Here is a 14552-nt window from a genome sequence, read left to right as displayed (position 1 = left end):
TAAAGGGGAAGGGAAAGAGCCCAGACATCTACCTTCTGAAAATGCCCTTGGAGGTGCAGGCACCCCAGGGGCCCAGCTGACCACCCACTCTGCACCTGGAGACAGCCTTTGCACCTGCAGGCTGTGGAAAGCTGTGCCAGGCCCAGCTGTTGATGTTTCTGCTCTTGGTGCAAGGGCCAGAGAGGAATCCAGGCCATGGCATTGCTGGGGGGAGAGGAGAGAGTCTGAAGGTCACAGCTATGAGTGCAGCAAGGAGGAGCCCTGGGTAAGGCTTCCATCTGGGCAGATGAGGCCATGTATAGGCAGGACCAGCTCCTGACTTGTTTTTGGACTAGACAGGTGTCACCCAGTTTGCTTTCCCTGTCCTTCCCCCCAGCTCCCTCCTGCCTGGGCACTCTCTGCTTTGAGTGAAGGGCAGGATGCCTGCGTGGAGCTCCCAGGCTTGGGGGGCTGCCCGTGGGCAGGCAGCTGGCTGAGCCTGAGCATCCTGCATGCCTGATCTAGGGAGGTTTCAAGTCTCAGTAAGCCCTGCAAGAGTTTCTGCTCCTGGATGCTCAAGGACTTGGCTTTCACAATCGAGATGAGAGTTGCAGCCTCCATCCGAGGAGTGGCTTTCACCTGGCGATAGCCATCTGGGAGAGAGGGAAGGGAAGAAAGGAAGGGGAGAGGGTAGGCGGTGAGTAGGAAAGGAGATGTCACTGCAGGTGGCTGCTGGAGAGTGCTGAGATAGGGCAAGCAGAAGACACCCAAGGAATTGCCCTCTGCATTGCCCCAGAGAGCTCACCCCAGGCACAGGCCTTTGCAGCTGGGTTGGATGCTCTGCTGGGTTGGATGCTCTGCTGGCTTCCCCAGCCAGGAGGTCTCCAGGCAGAGGGATTTGTCTCCCTGCAGAGCTCCTGCCAAGGAGATCCCTGGGTCCATGGCCTTTGTCAGCAGAGCAGGCAGGAGGAGCCTTGCCAGCCCAGGGACTACTGCAGGGACAGCCCCTCAGGGCAGAGCTCAGCATCACCAAGGTGACTCTTGGAGCACTTTGAAGCTGCAGCTCAGGGATGTCAAAGGAAGGAGCAAAGCTGACTCCAAAGCTGTCTGAACTGCTCCTCTCCATTTGTGTTGGGCCCCAGCCTATGGAGCTCCAGCTGAACTTCTGCTGCTGGCTTCATCCAGGCTGGCACTGACTCCCAGGGCCCTTTGTGAGTCCCAGGTGGTTTGGCTCCTGTTGTCTGCTGGACTTTTCTTCACGCTCCTCAACTTCCTAGGTGGAGGCCCAGAAAAGGAGTGGGCTGCTGAGATGGCCCTGGAAGCCCAGGCTGAAGCACCCAGTCCCTTGAGTCCTGGGAGGTCTGTGTGGCACTGCTGGTGAAATCCCTACTGGGAAGCTGGGAGAGGCAGGCTTCTGTCCTGAGCTAGGCTCTGGCTGAGCTGCCAGCATGGCACAAGGTCCTTCCAGCTGCCTTGTCCTCCTCAGCCTTGCAGGCAGGGGCAGCCCCACTGTGTGGCACCTGCCTGCTCAGCTGGGGTGGCTCAGGCTGCTGGGGCTGGGGACAAGCAGAGATCCACAGCAGCAGACACAGCAGTGAACATCCCATCCCAGTCCAGTGGCATCACTCCTTACAATCCCATGTCACAGCTCCCCGTGGTGACACCACAGACCAGGCTGGGCTGCCCAAGGTCCCCCTGGCTGTGGCAGATGCTGCACAGGAGCAAATGGCTGCAGGGGAGACAGTGCCCAGCACTTGGTCAGGACACATGGATGGATGCAGGGAGAGGGCACAGCAGTGTGGGACTGCAGTGGGAGCCACAGCTTCATAGCATCACAGAACTGTCAGGCTTGGAAGGGACCCCAAGGACCAGCCAGTTCCAAGCCCCCTGCCATGGGCAGGGACACCTCACACTACAGCAGGTTGCTCACAGCCACCTCCAGCCTGGCTGCAAACACCTCCAGGCAGGAGGCTTCCACCACCTCCCTGGGCAACCTGTGCCAGGCTCTCACCACCCTCCTGGGGAAGATCTTCTTCCTAATATCTAAATCTCCCCTCTTCTAGCTGGCATCCATCCTCCCCAGCCCTGTCACTACCCCACACCCTAAAGAGTCCCTTCCCAGCTTTCCTGTAGCCCCCCTCAGATGGGGTCGCCCCCTCCTCATCCTCAGCGTGGAGACGGCAGGCAGAGCCCGGGGAGGCAGGGCAGACGTCGCAGCTGTCCCCTGCTGCCCGGAGGCTGGAGCTGGCCCCGGCCCCGCGGGCGGCAGATGCGGGGCCGGAGCCGGGGCGCCCCGGGCTGGCTGTGCCCGGGTGCCGTGCGGGGGCACCGGGGCTGGCCGGGAAGGGGCTGAGGCTGATTCACACGGGGCGCGGGGAGCCGTGGGAACGTGCGAGGGCCACGGCTCCCGGGAGCCAGGATTGCTTCAGCGGGGGTGCAGCCAAGATCCATTTCACAGAGGGCAGAGCAGATCTAGGCTGGGATTTACCAGTGACTAAGCGTGTGCTGGCAAGGGCTGCCCTAGCATGAGAACTGCGGCGCTGCTCCTCCTCCTCCTCCTCCTTGAGGTGTGCCTGCTGCCGGCCTGCAGCCCTGGGGACTCAGGGGCACCCCGCCGGGCGACTGGAGCACAGGTGGTGGTGGCCCAGGTGATGCTGTGGGGGCTGTGGGGGCCGTGGCTGCCAGCTCCCTGCTCCCGAGCTGAGCTCCCTTTACACCCTGCAGGATGGTGTCAGCAGAGACCCCGGGGCCCAGCCCACTTGGCATGTCGTGCCCAGGGCAGGGCTGGCATGTGGGGCAGAAGCTGCCACCCCCACCCAGAGCAGGTCACAGGGCTGGAGGGACCTTGTAATGCTGCAGGGGAGAAGCCAAACCCTGCACTCTTGGGTTGCACCTCCTAGGCATCTCCACCTGCCTCATCACCATGAGTTGTGCCCTTGGCCACAGCTACTCCTGCCCTGGTGGATCTGAGCAAACCAAATCTTTCCAAGGAGGATAATCTCTCTCTTCCCCTGCAGAGAGGCTCTCTCTCCACTTTCCTGCCCTTGAAAGCAAAAAATCTGCTCCACATCCCCAGGCTGTGATGCTGGAGGCTGTGGGGAGCTGTGTCCCCAGGCAGCATCAAGCCCGAGGGCACCATGCCCCTCCTGAGGTGCCAGGCTGCCCTGCTCACTTCACCTCTTCAGGCTCCTTGCAGCAAGACATTAGAGACAATGATTGCCATTTTGATTGCAGCTAATTGGCTTTGCTGCTAAATGGCTTAGCTGAGCCTGCCCTGTGCTCTGGGGGAGCTGAGAGTGCCCGAGGTCTGGAGGCTGGGGAGGTGCCACAGGGCACAGAGCCTCAGGGCAAGCATCTGGCTGCCCCAGGCTAGTGGGGAACACCAGGTTACCCCCTGGGTGCCAGGGTGTAGCTGGCCCAGGAAGTGACTGCCTCTAATTTACAACAAGGATGAGCCTGAGAAAGAAGTTTGCCCAAGGCTGCTCCATGCACCCCAGCAGGAGCCAGGAGCTCATGCCCAGCCTGCTGGCACTGCTGCCCAAGCACCACAGCATGCTCTGAACTGCCCAGGCTGGGCACTGAGTGGGTTTGGCATTTATGGCAGAGGGGAGATGAGCCCATGCCCACCCGGGGTGCCTGGCAGGGAGGGCTGGGGAGGAGGTTGTGGTTGCCTCACTGTGCACAGCCCAGGTGGAAGCTCAGTGTCCAGGTGGTTTGGGACCTCTCTGGGAGGCTCTGACATGCTGGCACAGCCACTGTTGCTGCTGTGCTTGCTAGGTGCCATCCTACTTCCAGGCTCAACCCCTGTGTGCAGCCCCCTGCCCTGCTGTCCCTGTCATGGAGGAGCTCAGCCTGGGCAGAGCTTGGCCGCTGGCCCTGGGAGCTGCCCATCACCTCTGCCTGCCTGCTGCCCTCCACAGATCCCTCCCAGCACCCTGTGAGACAAAGGATGGCTTTGGGTGCTGGCTGGGCTGGTGGCACCCACGTCTCCAGGTCCAGTCTGTGCTGGTTTGGGCACCCTTGAGCTCCAAAGGGCTCACCCACCTCACAGCATCAGCACTGGCTCCACCATCAGAGCTGGCAGGGACCAGAGCACAGCTCTGCAGGGAGAGCACTGGGGTCTGCCCCAGGGCTGTGGGTGACATCTGCCATCTCTCTCCCTCCCTGCTTGTCTCTGGATTCCTTCAGGCTTCTCTCCCTCTTTTCTCAGCTGTCTCTCAGGCTGGCTCTGCCCCAGCTGGTGATGAGCTGATGCCACTGAAGGACAGGGAGGCAAAGTTGTGGGATGGAGCCAGTGGCCTCCAGTCCTTGCTACCCCAGACTGCTGAAGCCTGAGGAGATCAGCTCTGGTGGTGTCAGGTGTCCTCTGCAGGCTGTGCTTCAGCCACCCTGTGTGAGGCTGGCAGTGAACTCCAACGGTGACATCTCCATGAGCAGAGAGCTCCAGTGGCTGCTCTGGCACCACACAGCTCCAGGTTCTCCCCTGCTGGGCTCTCACCCCTGCCCAGTCCCTGGGGCTGAGTGAGGAGGATGCTTTGCCCTGTGTGAGGCAGGGAGGGACACTCAGAGCTCACAGCACCACTGCCTGCAGCTGGCCCCAGTGTGAGCAGGGAGGATGTGCTGGTGAGGCAGGGCAGCACTCAGGGCTCTGGTGCAGCCTCACAGGGGCAGGAGCTGCCTGATGCTCAGGGTGCACAGGAGGACTGCTGCAAAGTTCCCCTTTGACATCATGGAGCCACAGAGTGGTTTGGGTTGGAAGAGGCCTTTGGAGTTCATCTAGTCCAACCCTGCTGCACAAACTGCCCTGCACTGCTGCCAGGGATGGGGCAGCTCCCACTGCTCTGGGCAGCCTGGGCCAGGCTCTCACCACCCTCAGTGTCAAACATTTCTCCCTTCTCTCCACTCTCAATCTCTCTCTTTAAGTTTCAAACCATCCCCCCTTGGCCTGTCCCCACAGGCCCTGCTCAAAAGTCTGTTCCCAGCTTTCTGCTCAGCCCCTGAAGCACTGCAAGGCCACCAGAAGGTCTCCCTGGAGCCTTCTCCTCTCCAGGCTGCACAACCACACAGAAGTCCCAGGTGATGCAGCAGCATCCATGGCATCTGGGCACTTCCTCCATCTCTCTGTGCTGCTGCCCTGAGGGGCTGGAGCAGCACAGCCTGGGGCACCCCAGTCCAGGCATCCTCTTAGGGCCAAGCCATGCCTGGGCCGTGGGGCATGAGCTGGTGTGGTGGAGGCTGCTGCAGGGCAGAGCTGGGCCATGGTGGAGAGCTTGTTCCCAAACAAATCCTCCTCTCCTGGTGCTCCTCCAGGCAGTGGGAAGAAGGGGCAGCCCTGCTCCTTGCCACGAAGCCAGCAGTGCTCCAGCTGGCACCCACAGCCCAGCAGAGCTGCTGCAAGCCAGGGCCCTGTCTGGGCAGTGCAGAAACCTCTCTGGTTTCAACAGGCTTTGGAGCACAGCCCCAGGCAAGGAGCTTGCTCTGGTCGGGGGAACTCTGCAGCTCTCCTGCAGCTTGCCTTGGGTGCAGGAAGTGCTCCAGCAGCAGAGCAGAGCCCCCCAGAAGCAGGAGCTGGTGCCAGGTGCTGTGGCACTCCCCAGCACCCAGCAGGGACCCAGGCAGGGAGGGCAGAGGGCGAAGCTGTCAGGGACGCTGCTCCCAGGCAGGTTCAGCGCTCCTGGGCTGCCCTGGGCTGCCCTGGGCTCAGGTGCTCCTGGGCTCAGGGGCCTGGCAGCTCCCTGAGGAGTTTGGCTCCGTAAGGGCCAGCACTGGTGTGTGCAAGTGCTCAGAGCCCTCTCAGGAGGCCTTTTGGCAAACCCAGGGCGGAGGCAGCAATGCAGCTGGGCACCCAGGGTGCTGTGGCAGAGCCAGGCTGAGGCCCCAGCCTGTCCCAGAGCCCACAGCTCCTCCTTCACAGCTGCTGTGAGGCTGCAGGGAGCAGCTCAGGCTCTGGGTGTCTGGGGTCTGAGGGCAGCCTCAGTCGCTGGCTGCAGCTGAGGGGTGAGCTCTGCCAGGGGCTGGGATGGTACCAGGTACCAGCAGCCTGGCATGAAGCTGTGGCTAAGCCCTGTAAGGATGGAGTGCTCTACACAGGAGGTTCTTGTGGCTTGTGAACCCCCAAATTTGTGTCTGCTGCCATTCTGCTACCCCCTCCTCAGTGGACCAGGCCTTGCCTTGCTTTTCCTCTGCTGTGCTGCATGAGCCTGTGCAGTGCCCAGCCTCTGCCAGGGCTGCCCAGTGCCAGGCTGCATGCAGCAGGCAGGCAGAGGTACCTGAGGAGCATGGCCACTGTCTCACCAGAGGGGCTGCAGCAGAGGGGCTGCAGCAGGGCCAGAGAAGGGCAAGCAAGTGAGGAAGGGTCTGGAGAGCAGGGCTGGGGAGGAGCAGCTGAGGGAGCTGGGGGTGTGCAGCCTGGGGAAGAGGAGGCTGAGGGAGACCTCCTTGCTCCCTGCAGCTCCCTGGAAGGAGGCTGGAGCCAGGTGGGGTTGGGCTCTCCTCCCTAGGAACAAGGGACAGGAGAAGGGGAAATGGCCTCAGGTTGCCCCAGGGGAGGGTTAGGTTGGACATGAGCAGAAAATGCTTCACTGGAAGGGCTCTGAAAGCCTGGCCCAGGCTGCCCAGGGAGCTGGCTGAATGCCCATCCCTGGAGGGGTTGGAGAGAGGCAGAGCTGTGGTGCTGAGGGCTGTGGCTCAGCAGCAGCCTTGGCAGAGTTAGGGAGGAGCTGAAAGGTCTTCTCCAGCCACAATGGTTCTGTGGCTCCATGACTCCCTGACCTCCCTCTCTCTTCTTCCAGGTGTGCAACTGTGACAAGTACCTGAAGGTCTCAAGGGAGAGGATGAAGCAGCTGGTGGAGAGCAGCAGGCAGGAGCTGGGGGGTGGCAGTGCCACAGGTAAACAGGGGGGCACCCAGAGCTGGACTGATGCTCTGCCCCTCCTCCCTGCCTGGGAAGAGAGGAACTCTCCCATCGGGGCTGGGGGTCTCTCAGGGAGGGAATGGAGTCCCCTGGCCCCAGCCTGCAGCTGGGCACTGCCCTGCAGAGCTCTCCCAAGCCCACTCCGTGGCTGGCTGAGCACAGCTCACCAGCCCCCTGCCCAGGCTGCCCCACGGTGCCTTGCCAGGCACTGGTCCTGCATGGGACTGCCCAGCCCGGGGTGGTTGGGTGGGAAGCTCAAGTGGCAGCCTAAGGCTGCTGCTGCCTGACAGGGGAAGCTCCTCTGGGGCTGCTGAATGCCTCCTGGCTGCTGCTGCTGCTGCTGCTGCTGCTCTGCTGCTGCTCTGCTGCTGCTCTTCAGCCAGGTCAGGCTGCAGGAGGAGTGAGCCAGTGCCACCTGCCCAGCCAGGCCCTGCCCCCAGCCCCCTCCCCAGGAGCTGCCTTGGGGCACTCTGGGATGGAAATGCTGCAGCCCAGCCTGGGCTCTGTCACCAGCCCTCCCGTGTGGCTCTTGCCCTGCCTCAGTTTCCCCACCTGCCTGGCAGGGCTGAGCAGTGCCAAGCAGTGGCTCCTGGCTGGCTGTGGCGTTGCTGGGAGGTGCTTGGGTGGCTCTGGGGACGAGGGCCGTGGTGGGGCAGCCTTGCCAGTGGTGCTGGCACCCTGTGCTTCCCAAGCAGCTGAGCCAGCCTGCCCAGCAGCTTTCCTGGGGAGGGCACTCACTGTGTGGGCAGCCAGTGGGCAGCTGTGCCCACAGCCAGGCTTGCAGTGTGGGCTGTGGGGAGCTGAGTGAGCCACTTCCCTCTTCAGGGTGGGGATGCTGGAGCTGGGGGTCTCACATGGCACCACTGCTCCTCCATGCAGGCTCCTCAGGGACTCCCTTGCAGCACCCCATGACCCATTGTGCCTTACAGCCTCTCACTGGGTCCCTGGGCCCCGCTGGGGGTCTCAGGGGAAGGACCCCTGTCTCCTGGGCCAGGTGGGACCCCTGCAGAGGCCCTGCCAGGAGTGACCTCAATTTTGCCTCAATGTTTAACAGCAAGGCAGGAGTTCAGGAGGAGTGGCCTCCTGAGCTGGGTGATGGGGTCAGGGAGCAGTGTGGTGCCCCAGAAATCCATGAGGAATCAGTTCAAGACCTGCTGAGCCACTTGGACACTCATAAGTCCATGGGACCGGATGGGATCCATCCTAGGGTGCTGAGAGAGCTGGCAGATGTGCTGCCAAGCTGCTCTCCATCATTTCCCTCCAGTCCTGGCTCTGGAGAGGTCCCAGCTGACTGAAACTGGCCAATGTGGTCCCCATCCACAAGAAGGGTCGGATGGAGGAAGCTGGAAGCTCCAGGCCTGGCAGCCTGACCTCAGTGCCAGGGAAAGTGATGGAGCAGATTATCCTGGGGGCAAAAACTGCACCTGAAGGATGGCCAAGGGCTCAGGTCCAGCCAGCATGGGTTTAGGAAGGGCAGCTCCTGCCCCTCCAACCTGATCTCCTTCCATGCCCAGGTGACTGCCTGGTGGCTGTGGGGCAGGCTGTGGATGTGGTCTGCCTGGACCTCAGCAAGGCCTTTGCCACCATCCCCCACAGCAAACTCCTGGCCAAGCTGTCAGCCCCTGGCTGGGACAGCAGCTCTCTGAGCTGGGTGAGGAACTGGCTGGAGGCTGAGCCCAGAGAGTGGTGGTGAATGGTGCCACAGCCAGCTGGCAGCCAGGCACCAGTGGTGTGCCCCAGGGATCAGTGCTGGGCCTCAGCCTGTTCAATATCTTCATTGATGATCTGGATGAGGGCATTGAGTCAGTCATCAGTAAATGTGCAGATGACAGCAAGCTGGGGGCAGATGTTGGTCAGTTAGAGGGCTGAAGGGCTCTGCAGAGGGACCTTGCCAGGCTGGGCAGATGGGCAGAGGCCAACAGGATGGCATTCAACAAGTCCCAGTGCCAGGGGCTGCACTTTGGCCACAGCAACCCCAGGCAGAGCTACAGGCTGGGGGCAGAGTGGCTGAGAGCAGCCAGGCAGAGAGGGACCTGGGGGTGCTGGTTGATGGTAGGCTGAACATGAGCCAGCAGTGTGCCCAGGTGTCCAGAGAAGGGCAAGAAAGCTGGGGAGGGGTCTGGAGCACAGCCCTGTGAGGAGAGGCTGAGGGAGCTGGGGTTGCTTAGCCTGGAGAAGAGGAGGCTCAGGGGAGACCTTCTTGCTCTCTCCAACTCCCTGAAGGGAGGTTGTAGCCAGGTGGGGGTTGGTCTCTTCTCCCAGGCAAGCAGCACCAGAACAAGAGGACACAGTCTCAAGCTGTGCCAGGGGAGGTTCAGGCTGGAGGTGAGGAGGAAGTTCTTCCCTGAGTGAGTTGTTAGCCATTGGGATGTGCTGCCCAGGGAGGTGGTGGAGTCCCCATCCCTGGAGGTGTTCAAGAAGGGATTGGATGTGGCACTTGGTGCCATGGTCTGGTCATGAGGTCTGTGTTGATAGGTTGGACTCGATGATCCTCAAGGTCCTTTCCAACCTAAGTGATACTGTGAGACTGTGAGACTGTGACCTTGGGGAGCACCTCTGGTGAGGAGCATCCTGACACAGAGCAGTCAGGGACCAAAGATGCCACAATGCCCTCAGGGGTTGCTGTTTTGCTGCAATGGAGACATAAGTAGAAGCTGTGATTGCTAGGCAGGTGGGCACAGGTGGGCAAATGTGGGCACAGGTGGGCACAGGTGTGGCACCCAACCCACCAGAAAGACCACAGGGGATGTGCTGGGGGGGGGGCTCCTTCCACCCTGGGGTCTCCATCTCTGTTTAGACTCTGGCAGGGGCTCCTGGGAGCATCGGTGTGAACTCAACCAGGATGTGCCCAGCATGCCCACCTATTGTGGGGAAGAAAGAGGGCAAGGGAGTGATGGCAATGTCCTGCCATGGCTCGCTGGGGGCAGTGCAGGGGGGTGGGCAGCAGTGGGGGTGGGTGGGCAGCAGAGCAAGGGGGGTAAGGACAATCTGTCAGTTCACTATTGCCTGCATCTTCTTCTTCTGGAGGGGGCTGGTGGCAGAGCCCTGCTGTGCCCTCAGCCATGGTCCAGCACATGGCACAGGGGGCTCAGCACCCACAGCCCCCAGGTGCTCACCCATGGCAGGACCAGCCCCTGCCATGGCTCCAGCCCAGGCTGTGTCATTGATGCCCCTGCACAGGGATCAGCCCTCAGGACTGCAGCCAGGCACTGCCCAGGGCCAAGGAAATGCCTTTTCCCCCCTCCTGCTTCCCAGGGCAAGGAGAAGCCTCCTGCTGGTGGGGTTCCCTTCCCCAGAGAGGGGGAGGCAGATGCAGCAGGTGCTGGGGCACTTGTGGATGGGGACAGGACCAAGCCCTGGCATGAGCCTGAGGCTGCCCAGGTGCCCTGGAGCCATAGAATCATAGATCTGTGGAATAGGTTGGGATGGAAGGGACCTCAAAGCTCAGCCAGTTCCAAGCCCCTGCCATGGGCAGGGACACCTCCCACGCCCCCAGATTGCTCAAGGCCTCATCCAGCCTGGCCTTCAACACCTCCAGGCAGGAGGCAGCCACAGCCTCCCTGGGCAGCCTGTGCCAGAGGCTCCCCAGCCTCACTCTCAACAATTTCTTCCTCCTCTCCACTCTCAGTCTCCCCTCTCCCAGCTCAAAGCCATTGTTCCTCATCCTGGCACTCCCAGCCCTTGGCCAGAGTCCCTCCCCAGCTCTCCTGGAGCCCTTCAGGTGCTGGGGTGCAGCTGCACACAGTGCAGGGCTGCAGAGCACACCAGTGCTGCTCCTCTTGGCTCCTGCCTGTCTATGGCAGGGCCTGCAAGCGATGAAAGGCAAATTATTCACCCTGCAATAGCTCATTCCAGCTTGGGCCTAGGAATTCCCAGGTTTCAGGGAAGGTTTTCCCTGGCACAGCCAGGTTTTTCCCTGCAGAAGGGCTTTGATGGAAGTGCTGGAAACAGTTTCAAGCCTGGACAGCTTTGCTCTGTGATGGCTGTTGCCCAGTGGGATGCTCTGGGCAGGCAGGGCTGGGGCAGAGAGAGGCAGCAGAGCTCAGGTCACCACGTGGCACTGGCAGGACCTCCCTGGAGGCTGTTGGCTGTTGCTCTTTTCTGACCAGGGGAAGCTTCTGGCTTAGTCAGTGTGGTAAAACCAGCTGGCACAGGGCCCTGGTGCTCAGGGGCTGCTCTGCCAGAGGAGATCTGGTGCTGGGGAAGGCAAGGTTGCAGCACATCTGCTCCAGTGAGGATGCACCAAGCCAGCAAAGGCTGAGTAACTCAGCCAGAAGTCAGCTGCTCCTGCTGTGCTTTGGGCTGCTCACCAGGCATGCTGCAAGCCCTGCCCTGTGCTGGAGAGAGGCCAGAGAGAGGTGCAGTGGGCAGTCCTGCTGAGGCACCCCAGTGCAGCACCCCTGGGAGCCCCAGGCTGGGTGAGCATCCTCCCAGAGCAGCCTGGGGCTGAGAGCAGTGAGATCTGCACTGTCCATCTGCCCCTGCCCCAGCCCCACAGGTGCAGGATAAGCCCTGCCCAGCCCCATGGGTGGCTGGAGGAGCAGCCAGGATGTACCACACCGGGTGGCAGGATGCTGTGGGGCAGGCAGGGCTCTCAGCAGCCTGGCTGGGGTTGGGCACTGCTGGCCCAGGAGGTGGTCTGAGGTTTCTTTCCCTCCCTGGCCCTCACAGAGGCAGTGCACAGCCAGGGGGGAGCTGGATCTGCCAGGCTGCAGGGCAGGGCAGGCTGCACAGCTCAGGGCTGCCCCTGACCAGGCTGACAGCAGCACAGTGACAGCTCTCCCTTCCATGACTGCCACCCCGAGTTTGCAGATGACACTGAGCTGGGGGCAGGAGTTGAGCTGTTAGAGGGTGGGAGAGCTCTGCAGAGGGACCTGGGCAGGCTGGGCAGAGGGGCAGAGGCCAAGGGCAGGAGATTCAACACATCCCAGTGCCAGGGGCTGCACATTGGCCACAACAACCCCAGGCAGAGCTACAGGCTGGGGGCAGAGTGGCTGAAAGCAGCCAAACAGAGAGGGACCTGGGGTGCTGGGTGACAGCAGCTGAACATGAGCCAGCAGTGTGCCAGCAGTGTGAGGGAGCTGGGGTTGCTTAGCCTGGAGAAGAGGAGGCTCAGGGGAGACCTTCTTGCTCTCTCCAACTCCCTGAAGGGAGGTTGTAGCCAGGAGGGGGTTGGGCTCTTCTCCCAGGCAGCCAGCACCAGAACAAGAGGACACAGTCTCAAGCTGTGCCAGGGGAGGTTTAGGTTGGATGTTAGGAAGAAGTTCTTCCCAGCAAGAGAGATTGGCCCTGGGGATGTGCTGCCCAGGGAGGTGGTGGAGTCCCCATCCCTGGAGGTGTTTAGGAAGAGCCTGGATGGGGTGCTTGGTGCCATGGCTCAGTTGATCAGGTGGTGATCAGAGGTTGGACTGGATGAGCTCAAAGTCTCTTCCAACTTGCTTAATTCTACTCTACTCTACTCCCAGCATGGGTGAGGGATTGTGCTGCTGGGAGCTGCTCCCCTGAGCCAGAGGCTCTGATGCCCAGCAGGAAGAGGCCACTGAGTGTCCAGACTGGAGGCCAGGGGAAGTTTCTTGCTGCTGTGTTTGGCTTTGCCATGGGCACTGCAGTGTCCTGTTGCCCCGTGGGCAGGGTGGGTGTCCCAGAAGGGCTTCCCCACCCACGGAGCAGCCCCTGCATCCTCACTGCTCCAGCACCAGAGGCCCAGGTCTGAGACTGCTCTGCACACTTCTGCAGGGAAGGGGCAGGTCCTTGATGGGCTGCACCCATGGGCCCAGGGCCTCCCCAGTCTCCTTCACCCTCAGACCAGGCAACCCCATCCCTTCCCTCAGGGCACGGCAGGACAGCAGGGGGGCAGGGCACGGGGTGGGGCCTGAGGAACCGCAGTGCAGGACTGGGGCTGGGGGCTGCAGCGTGGCACCAGCCAGAAACAAACCCCAGCCCCATCTGGGCTGTGCCCTGCCAGCTCCCCAGCTCGTCTGAGCGCCCAGTGCCAGGCTGGGCAGCGGTGCCGCGGGCCTGCCGTGAGCCTGCTGGCAGCAGCGCGGTGCAGAACCCTCCGGGGCAGCAGCAGGAGGCTGCCTGGGGCTCCTGCCCGGCGCTGGGGCACAGCCGGCTGCGCTTTGTCCCACAGCAGCGCAGGGCGATGAGAGCGACTGAAGGTGCCTGGAGCACATCCTCCCTCCTCCACCCTGGGAACATCTTCAGATGGTGGCTGAGCTGCTGCAGCCCGGGTTGCACAACCCCAGGTCCTTTGTCCTCTGCTTATCTGCCTTATCGAGGCGGCGAAGATAACCGAGCGCCCTCGGTGCCCCGCAGCCCACTGCCGTTCTCAGGCTCGTAACTGCTCTTATCGGGCTGCATCTCTCGCCCCGCCGAGGTTTCCCATGCACCTTTGTACTCCAGGAACGCTCCCAGCCTTGTGCAGAGCCTCCGCCGTGTGTGCTTTCTGCAGCACACCTCAGCCTTAATTGCCTCATTAGGGACGAGCCTCCCGTGCGGCGGGGCTGGCTGGGCGCGGCCGGCGGAGAAGGGCTCCCAGCTCGCCCGGGCACTGCCAGCCCTCAGCTCCGAGCGCTCGGGAGGTGGCAGCAGCTGTGCCGAGCCGCGGGGCGAGAGCCAGAGCCTCACCCGAGCCAGCCAGGACACGCAGCTGACTCCTTGCCCCAAGGCCTTGGTCGGAGCTGAGGTGACACAGAGGGACCTGGGCTAGAAACAAGGCCTGGGGGCAGGGTTTTGTGCAGAAGAACCCCAGATGCTCTGGGGACTTGGGGTTCGCCAGCTGTCTTGGGGATTTGGGGTTCCCCAGCTGCCCTGAGGACTTGGGGTTCCCCTGCTGCTTTGGGCACTTGGGGTTCCCCAGCTGCCCTGGAGATTTGGGGTTACCCAGCTGCCCTGAGGACTTGGGGTTCCCCAGCTGCCCTGGAGACTTGGGGTTACCCAGCTGCCTGGGGCACTTGGGGTTCCCCAACTGCCCTGAGGACTTGGGGTTCCCCAGCTGCCTGGGGGACTTGGGGTTCCCCAGCTGCCCTAGAGACTTGGGGTTCCCCAGCTGCCTTGGGCACTTGGGGTTCCCCAGCTGCCTTTGGGAATTGGGGTTCCCCAGCTGCCCTGGCACTTGGTGTACCCCAGCTGCCCTGAGGACTTGGGGTTCCCCAGCTGCCCTGAGGACTTGGGGTTCCCCTGCTGCTTTGGGCACTTGGGGTTCCCCAGCTGCCCTAGAGACTTGGGGTTCCCCAGCTGCCCTGGCACTTGGTGTACCCCAGCTGCCCTAGAGACTTGGGGTTCCCCTGCTGCTTTGGGCACTTGGGGTTCCCCAGCTGCCCTGAGGACTTGGGGTTCCCCAGCTGCCCTGAGGACTTGGGGTTCCCCTGCTGCTTTGGGCACTTGGGGTTCCCCAGCTGCCCTGAGGACTTGGGGTTCCCCAGCTGCTTTGGGCACTTGGTGTACCCCAGCTGCCCTGAGGACTTGGGGTTCCCCAGCTGCCCTGAGGACTTGGGGTTCCCCTGCTGCTTTGGGCACTTGGGGTTCCCCAGCTGCCCTGAGGACTTGGGGTTCCCCAGCTGCCCTGGCACTTGGTGTACCCCAGCTGCCCTGAGGACTTGGGGTTCCCCAGCTGCCTTGGGCACTTGGGGTTCCCCAGCTGCCTTTGGGAATTGGGG

At 62.3% G+C, this 14552-nt stretch overlaps 1 protein-coding gene across 1 annotated transcript in view; it reads left to right on the top strand.

Annotated features, from left to right (window-relative positions):
- EXD3 (exonuclease 3'-5' domain containing 3) overlaps positions 1-14552 on the top strand; it is a 454860-nt gene that overhangs the window by 406592 nt on the left and 33716 nt on the right. Inside the window, exon 22 of the mRNA XM_068164114.1 lies at positions 6771-6867. Within this exon, the coding sequence (XP_068020215.1) occupies positions 6771-6867 (97 nt within the window). The remainder of the gene's footprint in view (positions 1-6770; positions 6868-14552) is intronic.

This window comes from Melanerpes formicivorus, unplaced genomic scaffold, assembly GCF_026170545.1.
Source record: "Melanerpes formicivorus ecotype bairdi unplaced genomic scaffold, bMelFor1.0.p_v2 SCAF_77, whole genome shotgun sequence".
NCBI classification, from domain to species: Eukaryota; Metazoa; Chordata; class Aves; order Piciformes; family Picidae; genus Melanerpes; species Melanerpes formicivorus.
Note: the sequence above shows the minus strand (reverse complement) of the source record. Positions and strands in the feature narration are given on the sequence as shown.